The sequence below is a fragment of the Mobula birostris genome, chromosome 8 (assembly GCF_030028105.1).
Source record: "Mobula birostris isolate sMobBir1 chromosome 8, sMobBir1.hap1, whole genome shotgun sequence".
Lineage (NCBI taxonomy): Eukaryota > Metazoa > Chordata > Chondrichthyes > Myliobatiformes > Myliobatidae > Mobula > Mobula birostris.
The window spans coordinates 36,680,642-36,696,898 of record NC_092377.1 but is presented as its reverse complement, the minus strand read 5'-3'; the positions used below and the strand labels follow the sequence as shown (position 1 = coordinate 36,696,898).

Here is a 16,257-nt window from a genome sequence, read left to right as displayed (position 1 = left end):
TGATTTAATGCTATACTGATCACCATGGAACCAACTCCCTTTAACAAAAAGACTTGGATTGGTCTCCATTTCTCATTCGTGACTCATGGAAACGCCAAGGACAGTTCTTAAACATTAAAGGTGCTACATAAATGGCAAATGTTGATGCTGTTTAACAACCCTATGAGATGTTTATAATATGCACTTTTCCCACAGTTATCCCAAGGCAGATAGATGGCCTATCATCAGTACTGTTTCTTAGACTAAACCAGAGTGTGAGTCAACAGGTCAGAATGTTCTTTTGCATGAATGAGCAACAAATTGCAATGTGATATCTGTGCTCAGTGGCACTGGAGAGGTTAGGAACTCTCTGTAGACATATTTCATTCAGTTATCTGAACCCTATCACCTGCATAACCTATTAGATCTTCAGTGACAGAAATCAGGGTCAACAATGATTATGCAAACACGAGGAATTCTGCAGATGCTGGAAATTCAAGCAACACACATCAAAGTTGCTGGTGAACGCAGCAGGCCAGGCAGCATCTGTAGGAAGAGGTACAGTCGACGTTTCGGTTAGTCCTGACGAAGGGTCTCGGCCCGAAACATCGACTGTGCCTCTTCCTAGAGATGCTGCCTGGCCTGCTGCGTTCACCAGCAACTTTGATGTGTGTCGCTTCAACAATGATTATATGTGCTTTGAGTGAAAACAAAATATAAGTTAACTATTCCACAAAGCAGGCAATAATTTGTTGCACTTGTCTATTGTATTAATGTCTTGCACTACTAAGGAAAATCCTTTTTTATGAACATGCTAACTCATTTATAAAGTATTGCTTATTTCAATCAATAAATGATACCTGGAACCTAATTGCAAGGTAAATGTTAAATTGTACAATGATCATCCTGATTGATCTATCCTAACTCATGAAGACTTCAATACCCTTTCTGATCAGCAGCTCAGATGATTCAAGTTGACCATTTTGGTGAGTTTTCATTAAAAATCAACCTTGTACTTCTAAGCACTTTAACAATTTGAATAAAGCAGGATAATGACGTCAGCATAATTTACCCCAATAGGTCACTGGACATCACAGTTGGCATGGATGAGTTGGGCTGAATGGTCTGTTTCCATTCTGTATTTGGATATCGTCCCCTACTAAACAATGCTGGAGCACAAAAAACATCTTACATCAAACCAGTACAGCATGCTAGCGTCAGCACTGGCCTTTCTCTTCTGTACACAAATAAAAATCATGGCTATCCATACCGATTTGTGCTCTGGTGAAATAATGAAACATTTATCTACAAAAGTTCCATAGATAGAACACCAATCACATTCTTTAAACATTCCTACCCTTTGGAATGCAAGAGCGCAGTATCATGAAGGTGCAGAAATGCAGAGGTATTAATCTGACCGAGCATTTCAATAAAAATTTAATGAAAAATTTTGACTTTTTCTATATTAAGGAGAAACATGAAAACTGAGATATTAAACTGAATTACCGAGGAGTACCAAAAAGAATTAACATTGGCTGTCTTAACCTGCTTGAGGCCCTCTGTTGGTCAAGGTTGACCGCGGATGCTTCATCCTAGCTATCTGTGTGAAATGCAAGCCAGGGCAGTATGATATGGAGAGCAAACTGTTGCCCATGCAGCAGGCTCCCGCCCCTCTCCAGACAGCTAATGAATCCAAAGGAACGGCAGAGTCCAATACAGTTTGGCACCAGGAGTTGCCAGTCAGCACTGAACACAGTGTAGGACTGCCTTCGGAACTCCAGCTCAGGATTTTCCTTCAGGGTTTACTCCCAAAGCTTTCCACTTGAGCAGGTATAGCCGTAAGGAAGCTGGGTTTTCCTTCTAGATGTGCTAACGAGCTCCATCTGCCCGAAGCAACTGGTTTTAAGGCACCAGTAACACTACCTTGTCAGTAGAAATGGTTCCACCAGGCTTAGTAGGTAAGCCACATGTGAAGGTCTAGGATCTGGACTTGTTGTCAAAGGCTATTTGAGACACATGTCATTGGGAGCATTTAATAGGTAGTGGGAGCTTATCCATACTACCTCCCACAACACCCCCCCGCCCCAGGCTATGACAAACCTTAAGGAAACTGTTCATTTCTGTCATTAAAATGCTAAAAAGAGCCGAATGCTGACAGTGGCATTTAAAAATGCAGTATTGCTAGCTTGTGCTTTAACAACATCACTGAATCATTCTGAATACACATGGCAACAATCAAAAATACTAAATTACATTCTAGAGTGACCAAGTTCATTTATAACATTCTCTACCGGCTGCAGCGCTCATTTTCCCACACTACAAGTTCCTGATTTTGGCTGCATTGGGTAGAGGGCAAGCATCTTGTTAAAGGACGGGAAGAGCAAGTAAATTTGCAAGCAAAGCTCTAACGAAACTGTTAGGATTAGGTTCTAAAGGTTAAGCGACAACAGCTGAGTAGGTTCATTGATTTTATATCGGCTAACTTGAGGAGGATCCCACCTGTCATCTAGGCCATTTTCAAGAGAAGCCCCGAGAAGGAAGCATCCATCACTAAGGACCATAACTATCCAGGACAAGCCCTTTTCGCATTATTGCCATCAGGGAGGAGCTACAGGAGTCTGAAACACACAGTCAACAATTTGGAACAGCTTCTTCTTCCTCTCCACCATCAGATTTCTGAATAGTCCATCAACCCACTAACACTATCTCAATATTCCTTTATTCAGCACTATTTGCAGTACAGTCGGCCCGCCGTATCCGCAGATTCAACCAACTGCGGATCGAAAGTATTCCAATAAAAAATTCCAGGAATTTCCAAAAAGCAAAACTTGAATTTGCCGCACACCGAGCACTACGCTGAATCCATGCGAATGAAGTGATGTGTAGGCATACCCTACTGTAGCCTCCTGCCATTTCACAGATCCTCAGTCTCTCTCCAGCAGTCGTTGTTTGTGCATTGTTCGCCTCGCGTCTCATCCGTTCGCTACTTGTGTTGTGAGTGAGAGGAAGGAGTTTAAGGCTAGTAAGGGATGGCTGGCTGGCTATGCAAAGCGCTACAGCCTCAAGAACTTAAAGATCACGGGAGAATCGGCATCGGCTGATGCCGAGGCAGCATCAGCGTTCCCAGAAGAGCTACAATGGTTGCGTCTGTACTGAACATGTACAGACTTTTTTTACTTGTCATTATTCCCGAAACAATACAGTATAACAACTATTTACATAGCATTTACATTGTATTAGGTATTGTAAGTAATCTAGAGATGATTTAAAGTATATGGGAGGATGTGTGTAGGTTACATGCAAATACTACGCCATTTTATATAAGGGACTTGAGCATCCGTGGAATTTGGTATCCACGGGGGGTCCTGGAACCAATCCCCTGCGGATACCGAGGGACGACTGTAGTTATTCTGTAATTCATGGTTTTTCTTTATGTCTTTCCACTGTACTACTGCTGGAAAACAAGATATTTCATGTCATCTATGGCGCAATATAAACCAGATTATGATTCTGGAAACAAAAATTTCGCCATTTTAGTGAAGAATGAAACATAAGACCATAAGACATAGGAGCAGAATTAGGCCATTTGGCCATTAAGTTTGGTCCACTATTTGATTATGGAGAATTTATTTTCTCCTCTGAATATGCCCTCTGATCTGAGACTCTCCTATTAATGAAAACATCCACAGTACATTCACTCTATGTATCCTTTCAATATTTGGTTAATTACAATGAGATTTACTACCTCCAAGCCCCAATCTTCTAAACCAGGAGTTACCAACCATTTTGTGCCATGGAGCAGTACGATTATCCGAGGGGTCTGCGGACCTCAAGTTGGGAACCTCTGTTCTAAACTGAAATGAGTACAGGACTTGATCCATCAAGTGTTCCTCATACATTAACTCTTTCATCCTCTGGACACTCTTCCTTAGACATCCTTAGTTATGGGATGTAAAACTGTTCACAATACTTCACATGTGGTCTACCGATACCCTGTAAGGCTTGAGCATTATAGCCGTGCTCTGATATTCTAATCCTCTTGAAGTGAATGCTAAGATTGCATTTGCCATGCTCACTACACCAACTTAACCTGCATGTTAACCTTTTGGGAGTCCTACACTAGGACTCCCAAGTCCTACTAACCTCAAATTTCTGAATTTGCTCACCATTTAGAAAATAATCTATGCCTTTATTCCTTCTGCCAAATTGAATACACTCCCCTACACTGTATTCCAACTGCTACTTCTTTGCCCATTTCTAATCCACTCAAGACCTTCTGCAGATTCCCTGCTTCCTCCATACTGCCAACCCTCCACCTATTTTTGTATCATCAGCAAACCTGGCCACAAAGCCACTAATTCCATCATCCAGATCATTAACGTATAAGTGAAATGTAGAGGACACAATACTAACCCCTGTGGAACACCAACCAGAAAAGGCACTGTGTTTTCCCACACTTTGCCTCCTGCCAGTCAGCCAATCTTTGATCAATGCTAGTATCTTTCCTGTAACACCATAGGCTCTTCGCTTAGCAACTTCATGTACGCCATCTTGTCAAAGGCCTTGTGAAAATAAAGGACAACAATATCCACTGACTCTCCTTCTCTATCCTGCCTGATATTTCCTCAAAGAATTCCAACAGAGTCGTCAGGCAAGGTGTCCCCTTAAGGCAGGGGTTCCCAAACTGAGATCCATGGACTCCTTGCTTAATGGTATTGGTCCATGGCATTAAAAGGATGGGAACCCCTGGCTTAAGGAAGCCATGCTGACTTTAGCCTATTTTATATTGTGCCTCCAAGTACTCCAAAACCTCGTCGTTAACAATGGATTGCAAGGGAAGGGAGAGAATGATCACATCCAAATAAATTTTAAAAATAGCTTTATTTCTCTTTCCTCAGATGCCATCTGACCTGATGAGTGATTCTAAAATTTATTGTTTTATTTCTGACTAGGTAAACCTTTTTAAATATTCCTCAGATGCAATGCAAATAGATTTCTGGAAAACCACTGAAAGCAGACTGAGCAGGAGCAGAAGCAGAGATGCCAGCTTGATTGCAGTCATTTTCCCATTTAAATAAAGCATGCACAATGCTCCTGCCTCTGCATTTTACTGTACTACAATTCATCTTCACTGTGCAGCTGCAATTTTTACCTAGCATGGCAAGCTACAATGTGCAATAAAAAAAAACAATGTATGAAGTGCCTTTTTGTGGTGCTTATGAGGTGATTCATAAGGTTCAAAATCAGCCAACACTTCAGTGATTAACCTACTGTTGATTGCAATTACCACATGGAAAACAATGCCTTTCTATTGGAAAATAAAATGACTTTCAGCTTGGCTGACACTTACCTGGTGAGCATTTCAGTAAGTTTTATGAATCCAACATAAGCCAGCTCAAATGCACCTCTATGCCTAGATTGCAGAAGCTGGGATTTGAAGTACTCTCCAATTGCTCTAACCTATTTAATTAAGAGTAAAAGAACACACATTAGTTTGAAAAATAAATGTCCGAAATACTCAGCTGTGGTGTCAGGTCATTGCCTCTTATAAAAGCCAATCACTTTCAACAGATATTTCCTGACCCAAGTATCTTCTACATTATTTGTCTTCATTTCAGATTGCCAGCACAAGCAGTTTATTTTTATTTTTCATACAAAAAATAAATTTTAATCACTATACAGTAAAATTCATAATGTAAAGGACAGCCAGTTTATTCTGTTTAAGCCCATTTCACTGAATTGGTCACACGTTGTCTTTGTGGAATGAACATGAATCGATTCAAACATGTAAAACACAAACTTTCTTCCACTCATTGGCTCAAGATGGCTCCTTCCACATAGACTCAAGAGAAGATTAGGCTGCAGCTGGTAGACCTGAGCATACAGCAAAAAAGGGCATTGTTACCTGACTTAAAGGAAGCCTTTCAAATTTATTCATTACATAATCAATTTTACCTTTTCGTAATCATCCAGTCATAAGTAAGATATCAATTTCAATAAGTTGCAAACTATGAATTTCTACTGAATAATCGATAAATAACATTCAAGATAGAAATTATTCCCAATAGGCCTTTATCACTGTTATTATTCACAGACTTGAGAATTATTTCAGTGATTACAACATTAAATGTCGAAGTCTACAAAAAGATGTGTTAAACACACGTTCATATACAAAATACATGTACTTTCACCGAATATCATAAGATATACTTCCACCAAAAGTCAGTAAGACTTAAAAAAGGAAACACTAAGATTTTTATTCCATTTTTTTTGACAATCTTCATGAATTTAAATACAATGGATTCCAGTTAATTGGGACATAGCAGGACCAGTACATTTTCGCCCAATTAAGTGGCAGCTCCAAATAGTAGAAGTTTCATGGAAATAGGTGAAAAAGCATAAAAAAGGTGAACCACCATTTATTTGAGTAACAAATTATGTAATTGAATGAAATGTATAACAAATTAGAACACCACCAATACTGCTACAGTACTATAAAACTCTGTATTAGTTCTATTGTTACCGATGGAGAAATTCATCCAGTGTATGCTGCCATGTTCTTTTAATTGTAAATGAACAAAATCAGCGCAGATACCTAGTGCAGATAATGGGCTGCTTTCATACAATGTTTTCGATGATTGCATCCTCCAAATCTTCTTTTTCATCATAACATTCAAGATGATTGCTAATACCTTCAAATTATTCGTAGTTCCTAAATTCTTGAAGTATAAAATTCATTTCATTTTCCCTCCCAGCCATTTCTGGCATCTCCAAGCCTGAATGCTTAAAAAAGTAGTAAGCAAAACAATTCTGAATTGTCTTACTGCTTATTTATTGCCAACTATCAGTGACAAAAATCACTGCTTTTGGAACAAAAGCGCATGCAACTACACGACTTAAAAGCTGTTTGCTCTAAGCACAAGGTAGCGTCCAGCGGCCACACAAGTGCACTCAGCTTCGGCAACAGTCTCCTGTCACCATTAAGCAGCGTAATGCCCCAAATAAACTAAGAGATCTAGCATCCCAAACCAGATTGAGTCCCAGATCCACTCCCAGAGTAGCCAGAGTAAACCCAAGCCTTTGTCCCCAGTTCATCACACCAGCAGAGCAGAAACACACAGCAGCCGGATTAGTTCACAGCCTCGGTGTTGCAGAGAAAGGAATAAGCATTCACGGAAGAGCAAGTGAAATCAGACCAACCCTCTCCTCTGTACCCGACACGCGGTTTTCCAGTCTATCTGGGCTGTTGTTTAAATTGTCCAAGCACCGGACAATGCCACCCTACAGGACCGAATCCTAGCACCCCGAAGTGCCTAGTTCATCCAGCCCAGAGCCATTCTCAACCTCACCAAATCGGCTTGGTGCTTAGAGTGATCCAACCTCGCATCTTGGGTCGGGGGACAGGCATCAAAACTCTTCGGCATCAAATCCTCTCCAAATCGTTCACTGCGCCTCTGACAACTATACCAACTCCGTCTCCTACACTGGCTCGAACACGTTGCACCTCGCAATGCCCCAGCATGGTGCATCCCCCAAACCAGCTTTCGCCTCATCCTACCTCCTCACTGTCTGCGGTGACAATTCACCACAATTTGCTCCAGGAACGATGTTTTTAGTAGAATATCTTGCCTTATGACTTACCAGTAAGCTGTCGCACATCTTTGATAGCACCATCTTAAACCGGATTGTGAGAAGGTTTAAACTAAATTTGCTTCAATCAGTGGTAATGTTCTGTCAGTGAAGTTTGCTGGGAACTTTCGGTTTACGTTAATGCTCAAAAGATTCCAAAAGCGGCATCTACTCATTAACACATTTTTCCCTATTTTATCGCTGTGGTTTTATGTTGTGATGTCTGCTTTCCAAAGAACTGCAAAACATCTTTGTTGTACTGAATAGTGAAGTAACAGCTCCTTGCCAATTATTTAGTTAGCTTACAATGAGGCTAATTTAGTAAAGGAAGAAAATTGGATTGAAGAAATAAAGATGCTTCACTTTGCAACTGACTTAATAAAAATGTCAAGTAAATATCCGCAATATACAGGAAAACCTGTCACCCAGCACTGTAAAATCCATCATGTTTTAGCAATAAGTATTTTGGAGGGGGCAGCCCTGAAAGAGAGGTTGGATCAATGCAGAGATGAGGCTGACAGAGCAGTCCGACTGATCTCTGAAGGAGCAGTTTTGAGAGAGTGGCTTAGCTGACAAAGTGTAGCAGCACTAAGAGAAAGGCAGGACTTTAGGCATGTTTGATTATCTGGCACTAGATCAAGGCCACCATTTTAAAAGGAAACACACAAATAGCATTGCAGCTGAGAGAGTTTTAGTCCGCCTGTAATCTTACCGCTTCAGAGTTAGAGTATGACAAATGAAGCCATTGTTCCATCATGCCTACTGACCCATTATTTAGTCAGTGGTTATTGGTCTGGGTAATAAATTTCAATATTTTTTAAAACTTGATAAAGGAAATATTTATTCTACAAGAATGAAATGCAATTTATGATTGACAAAACAAAATGGATTAAGATATAGATAGCCCTTTTAAAGAAGATATGCCTCTACCACAGGAGGTGTGAGTCGCTCCTTCTCTCCACTAGCCTGTAGGTCACCCTTGGGCAAGGTGTAGCACCCCAATCAGGGTCATGTCAAGCCATGGGAGCAGGTGGTGGATGGTTGTATAAGCAGCTGGCACATATCACAAGCCCTGACACCAGGCAGACAATCTCTGAAGATAATGGCTGGGGTCATCTGTCTTGTAAAGACACTGCCCAAAAGAAGGGAGTGGCATGCTACTTCTGTAGAAAAATTTGCCAAGAAGACCATGACTGCCTACATCATATGAAATGGCACATAATGATGACATCATAAGACACAGCATATAATGATGGTGATGAACATTTTACAATAATAAAATGACAAAAAACATTAGCGCTACGAATCCAAGTTAAAAACAGAAAAAAGCTGAAAATAATTAACACAACGTGCAGCACTTGAGGAGGAAGAAACAATGTGGTGATTCCACTGGGCTTCATTAGATTACAACATATCAATCAGAGTGGCAATGGGATAGAGAATTAAATCACCATGAACCCGGAAGCTCAGGGTCATACAGATAGATTGAAAGGAAATGTCCTGCAAACTGGTCATCCATTTTGCATTCGATCTCATCAACACAGAGGAGACCACACTAAGAGCATTGAACGTGTGATACTAATGTGAAAGTTGTGCAAGTGAATCTGTTCTTGACCTCAGAGCTGTATTTGCATCCCTGCAGAATATGAAGGGGAAAAGCAGCATTGCGTCTCCTGCTGAAATGTGAGAAGGCGAGCGAGTGTTAGTGGAGATGGAGAAGTGGATCAAGGAGTCACGGGGGATGGTCCTTAGGATGCATTAAAAGGAGAGGGGAAGGTCGGTCTGTCTCGTTGCACTGTGTTGAAGACGACCAAAGTTACAGAAGGTAATTGGTTAAATGTGCAGGCTGGAGGGGTTCAAAATGACAAAAAAGGACCTCTATTCTCGCTGCAGATGATGGAAAATTGTGCACAACACAACTGAGAGCCCATAGCAAAGGCAGAGAATAAACAGTAATTAAAGAAGGAAGACATCTCAAAACATTGATGTGGGAAGAATCATCATCAGGTACAATAACCAAGAGAAACTGGGAGAATGGTTATAGGAAGCAGAATGAACATTGTTGTGGGAATCTGTGGCTTGTCGTGGATATACAGTGCCTATAAAAAGTATTCACCCCCCCCCCTCCCCGGAGGTTTTCATGTTTTATTATTTTACAACATTGAACACAGTGGATTTAATTTCACTTTCTTTTGACACTGATCAACAGAAAAAGACTGTCAAGGTGAAAACAGATCTCTACAAAGTGATCTAAAGTAATTACAAATATAAAATACAAATTAATCGATTGCCTAAGTATCAATATTTAGTAGTTACACCTTTGGCAGCAATTACAGCCTTGAGTCTATGTGGATAGGTCTCCACTAGCTTCGCACATCTGGACACTGTAATTTTTCCCCATTCTTTACAAAACTGCTCAAACTCTGTCAGATTGCATGAAGATTGTGAGTGAACAACCCTTTTCAAGTCCAGCCACAAATTCTCAACTGGATTGAATGCTAGACACTAACTTGGCCACTCCAGGACATTAACTTTGTTGTTTATAAGCCATTTCTGTGTAGCTTTGGCCTTATGCTTGGGGTTATTACCTTGCTGGAAAACAAATCTTCCCCCAAGTCACAGTTCTCTTCCAGATTGCATCAGGTTTTCCTCTGGGATTTCAATGTATTTTGCTGCATTCATTACTCTCTACCTTCACAAGCCTTCCAGGGCCTGCTGCAGTGAAGCATCCCCACAGCACGATGCAGCCACCACCATGCTTCACAGTAGGGATTGTGTTTTTGATAATGTGCAGTGTTTGGATTATGCCAAACATAGCATTTAGACTGACGGCCAAAAAGCTCAATTTTGGTTTCATCAGACAATAGACCCTTCTTCCAGCTGCCTCCAGAGTCTCACACATGCCTTCCGGCAAAGCTCTAGCTGAGATTTCATGAGTTTTTTTTCAGCAGTGGCTTTCTCTTTGCCATTCTCCTATCAAGCTGTAACTGGTGAAGCACCCGGACAACAGCTGTTATATGCGCAGTCTCTCCCATCTCAGCCACAGAAGCTTGTAACTCCTCCAGAGCTGTCATAGCTTCCTTGGTGGCCTCCCTCACCAGACCCCTTGCACAGTCACTCATTCTCTCTTTTAAGGATGGCCTGCTCTACACAGGCTTACAACTGTGCCATATTCTTTCCATTTCTTGATGATTGACTTAATTGTACTCCAAGGGATTATCAGTGACTTAGAAATTTTCTTGCATCCATCTCCTGACTTGCGCTTTTCAATAACCTTTTCGCGGAGTTGCTCAGAGTGTCCTTTTGTCTTCATGATGTAGTTTTTGCCACGATACTGACTCACCAGCAGTTGGACCTTCCAGATATAGATGTATTTTTAAAACAATCTCAGAACACTTTGACTGCACATGGGTCTCCAAAACAGATCTCCATTTAACTAATTATGTGACTTCTAAAACCAACTGGCATCAGCAGTGATGATTTGTTTGTGTCAGATGGGGGGGGGGGGGAGTGAATACTTACACAATCAATTATTTTGTGTTTTATATTTGTAATTAATTTGGATCACTTTGTAGAGATCTGTTTTCACTTTGACACAAAAGAGTCCTTTTCTGTTGATCAGTGTCAAAAAAGCCAAATTAAATCCACTGTAATTCAATGTTGTAAAACAATAAATCATGAAAACTTCCAATGGGAGGGGGTGAATACTTTTTATAGGCACTGTAAGTGACTATTCTACGATGGAAGTAATGAGAAAAGGAGGAGTCAAACTGAAACAGAAACTGTTCCTCTGTTCCCAAAAGGGCTTAGTTTGGCTCTATACATAATATGGGCAGGATTAAAGGAAGACAATGATCATCTAACAGTCAGTAGATGGGGAATGACAGGCCAATATAAGATGGGCCAAGTTACAAAGATATATTTCTTAAATTCTATCCAACAAAATTTGTTGTGTTTCACAAAGATTTCTGATATAGCTTTAAGCTTTCTTTTTTCTCCCCCACAATCCATTCATCCTTTTTCTCATCATAAAATTGCCACTGCATCCGCCTAACTACCCGATACATAAAGTAGGGCATCTGCCTCAGATCTGTAACCACTTACTGAGAGTGTGTGAGCAACTGTTCATAACATAATAATGTTCTCTTTCTCCCCATGGGAAAACAGCTTCCCATCTTCCATCCAGTGTGACGAATGCTTAGGGGAACAGCTGGCATCAACTCGAATCGAATTACTCAGTGAGCACCATTTCAAATTGCCTCAACAGTTTCTCAGCCTTGTTTAGCAAAAATAAAATATATTTCAAACAAGGATTGGACATGCTCGTTCTAAGCAATAGTTATAAATTTACCACAGCTTAAACCATGAAAGACACAATTATGACCCCTACACACATGTATGTTGAGGCAAGATTCCTGTATAGAACCTATGAACTCATGTGAAGTAGGCTGTGGTAAACGAGGCAGCAGAATTGTCAGGTCATTAGATTGTTCCATCACTTCAATCCTAAACTGAATTTTGCAACCTTTGATTTGGATGCGACTGAAAGGCAGTGACAAAGGTTGCAATAGCTCATGCACATCTTCAATAATATTCAGTAAATTAGTCTTTTCTACAGCATAGAAACAGGTCCTTTGGGCTATCTGGTCCATACCAAACTATTATTCTGCTTAGCATCATCGACCTGCACCTGGACCATAGCCCTCCATACCCCTTCCACCTATGTACATATCCAAACTTCTAATTGTTGCAATCAAATCCACATCAACCACTTCCACTGGGAGCTCATTCATACTCTCACACCTTCTGAAGGAGGAAGCTTGCCTTCATGATCCCCTTAAATATTTCAACTTCCAGCCTTAATGTATCTCCTCCAGTTGTAGCCTCACCCAACCTCAATGGAAAAAGCCTGCTTGCTTTTACCATATCTATATACCTTCATAATTTTGCATACCTCTATCAATTCTCCCTTCATTCTCCTACGCTCTAGGGAATAAAGTACTAACCTATTCAACCTTTTCCTAAGAACTCAGATTCTCAAGTCCCAGCAACGTCTTCGTAAATTTTCTCTACCCTTTCAATCATATTGATATCTTTCCTATAGGTAGGTGATCAGACTACACACAATACTACAAATTTGTCCTCACCAACACCTTACAGAACTCCAGCATAACATCCCACGTTCTATACTTAACACTTGCGATTTTTGAGAGCCAAGAAGCTCTCTTTGCAACCCTATGTACTTGTGACACCACCTTCAAAGCATTATGGATCTATATTCCCAGATCCCTTTTCTCTACAGAGCCCCACAATGCCCTAAAGTTCACCATACAAGTCCTACCCTGGTTTGATCCTCCCAAAGTACACCTCACACTTGTCTGCATTAAGTTCCATCTGACATTTTTTAGCCCATTTTTTCAGCTTGTTCTAGATCCCACTGCAAACTCTGATAGTGTTCTCCCTGTCCACTACCCCCCTAATCTTGGTATCATCTATAAATCTGCTGATCCAGTTAACCATATTATCATCCAAATCATTAATGGACCTAGCATCAATCCCAGTGGCACACCACTAGTCACAGACCTTTAGTTGTAGAGGCAACCATCAACTACCGTTCTTTGGCTTCTTCCACTAAGCCAATGTTGGATATAATTTACTAGTTCATCCTGAATGCCAAATGACCAAACCTTCTGGATTAGACTCCCGCAACACACATAAAAGTTACTGGTGAATGCAGCAGGCCAGGCAGCATCTCTAGGAAGAGGTACAGTCGACGTTTCAGGCCGAGACCCTTCGTCAGGACTAGACTCCCATTCAGGACCTTGTCAAAGGCCTTGCTAAAGTTCACGTAGCCTACATTCACTGCCCTTCCTTCATCAACCTTCCAAGTAACATCCTCAAAAAGCTCTATAAGATTGGTTGGACATCATCTACCATGCATGAAGACATATTGACTATCCCTAACCAGGACCTGTCTATTCAAATATTTATATATCCAGTCCTTTAGAATATCTTCCATGAACTTACCCACTCTTAATGTCAAGCTCATCAGCCTATAAATTCCCACTGCAATCTTAGAGCCTTTCTCAAGTAACAGAACAACATTAGCTATCCTCCAGTCCTCAGGCACCTCACCCACAACTAAGGACGTTTTAAAGACCTCTACAGTTTCAGCTCTAGCCAAGGCGATACCTCATCAGGCCCTGGACACTCATCCATCCTAATTTGCCTCAAGGTAGCAAACACCACCTCTTCTGTAATCCAGATATGATCCATGACCTCACTTCTGTTTTGCCTCAGTTTTACAGACTCTGTCTCCCTGGTAAATACAGGTGCAAAACATCTATTTAACTCTCCCACCTCTTTCAGCTCTAAGCATACATGACCACGCTGATCATCAAGTGGACTAATTTTGTCTCTTGCTATCATTTTGCACTTAAAATATCTGTAGAAGCCCTTGGGATTCTCCTTAATCTTGTTAGCCAGAGCAACCTCATGCCTTATTTTAGCCCTATTGATTTCCTTCAAGTGTTCTCTTTCCTTTCTTTTCTCCTCAAGCACCTCATTCATTCCTTGCTGTCCATACCTACTGTGCATAGTCATAGTCATACTTTATTGATCCCGGGGGAAATTGGTTTTCGTTACAGTTGCACCATAAATAATAAATAGTAATAGAACCATAATTATTTAAATAGCAATATGTAAATTATGCCAGTAAATTATGAAATAAGTCCAGGACCAGCCTATTGTCTCAGGGTGTCTGACCCTCCAAGGGAGGAGCTGTAAAGTTTGATGGCCACAGGCAGGAATGACTTCCTATGACGCTCTGTGCTGCATCTCGGTGGAATGAGTCTCTGGTTGAATGTACTCCTGTGCCCACCCAGTACATTATGTAGTGGATGGGAGACATTGACCAAGATGGCATGCAACTTAGACAGCATCCTCTTTTCAGACACCACCGTCAGAGAGCCCAGTTCCATCCCCACAACATCACTGGCCTTACGAATGAGTTTGTTGATTCTGTTGGTGTCTGCCACCCTCAGCCTGCTGCCCCAGCACACAACAGCAAACATGATAGCACTGGCCACCACAGACTCGTAGAACATCCTCAGCATCGTCCGGCAGATGTTAAAGGACCTCAGTCTCCTCAGGAAATAGAGACGGCTCAGTGCTTCTCGCTAGGCCACCTTACACTGTAAATAAAATGGTTACCGTGCCATAGAGGGTTCCATGCAATGAGAGGGTTACAGCTGCTCAAGTCGATTCACTTGCAACTTTGCAGCCATGAATAGAGTGCATCTCTTTCTTCTTCTTAACTGGGGCCTCAATATCTCTCAAAAGCCCAAGGTTCCCCAGACCAGTTAGTCTTGCCTTTTATTCTAACAAGGACAAAACTCTGTACTCTCAATATTTCACTTCTGAAGACCTCCCACTTACCAAGCATCTCTTTGCCCGAAAGCAATCTATCCAAATCCACAACTGCCAGATCCTTTCTGGTGCCATTAAAATTGGCCTTTCTCTAATTTAGAATCTCAATTCAAGGAGTAGTCCCATCCATCCCCATAATTACTTTGAAACTCATGGAATTATAATCAGCAGATCTAAAGTGTTCCCCTGTATACCTTTCTGTTGCCTGGTATGTCGCGTTCCCTAATAGGAGATGCAATATCACACTAGTTGGCTTGTAAAAAAAAAGAATCTCAGGGTTGTATATAGTGACACACATGTACTTTGATAATAAATTTACTTTGAACTTCCTTTTCAACAAAAACCTACTGTTTCAATCTACTAGTTCAAAAGCACCAAAAGGGAGATCAAAAATGTATCCAATAAAATAATAAAGATTTGAGGGGGCAAAATTTAATAAATATAATTAAAGCCATTAAGATAATGTGAGTTTTATCCAATTCAAAAATAATGGCCCATATTTCTCAAGCCAGAGATATTAGCAAAGTAAATGCACCAATGCAACCTTCCATGCAATAGGATTTGCAGAGGGTGAGGGGGTGGGGGGAGAAGGTAGGCAATTTTTAAAAAATAATGCATTTCCTTCTTAATTTTTATTTCACTGAATGTTGTCAATTCTAGTTTTCTTTTCACATCTGCCGGTGTACAATAATTCCTTACATTCTGGTTAAAGTCTGAAGATCCACTAACATTACTCTAACTTTTAATGGATTTGCCTTTTTCCCACTCATTTATCAGAGTGGCACTTTGAGCTTCTCGCTAGGCCACCTTTCACTGTAAATAAAATGGTTACCGTGCCATAGAGGGTTCCATGCAATGAGAGAGGGTTACAGCTGCTCAAGTCCATTCACTTGCAACTTTGCAGCCATGAATATGCACAGGATGCAAGATAAAGGACAGACAGAATCAGTTGCAGATGCCTTCCATCCAAGGCTGTAGACGTGAAAAGGGCAATCTCTGAATTTACAGCTTCCCATGATGAATTAATGTAATCAAGTAACACTATACCAAAAAGTAACTGATGTCAAATTTATAACTGAGCTACACGTGATCATGGTGAGAGTGCTAAATTGTTTTTTTTTAAATGCAGTAACAAGTTGGGTAGTTTATCTTTGAAAATGATCACCACCAAGATCTTTATCCAGCCAATGCAATCTAATTAAGAGCACTTAATTTTAAAAA

The 16,257-nt window shown here is 40.7% G+C and overlaps 1 protein-coding gene across 7 annotated transcripts in view; it reads right to left on the bottom strand.

The window, feature by feature from the left end:
- LOC140201238 (tRNA (32-2'-O)-methyltransferase regulator THADA-like) overlaps nucleotides 1-16,257 on the bottom strand; it is a 424,035-nt gene that overhangs the window by 334,571 nt on the left and 73,207 nt on the right. For all 7 annotated transcript variants that reach the window (XM_072265008.1, XM_072265009.1, XM_072265010.1 and 4 more), the window contains one exon: nucleotides 5,330-5,439. In XM_072265008.1, the coding sequence (XP_072121109.1) occupies nucleotides 5,330-5,439 (110 nt within the window). The remainder of the gene's footprint in view (nucleotides 1-5,329; nucleotides 5,440-16,257) is intronic.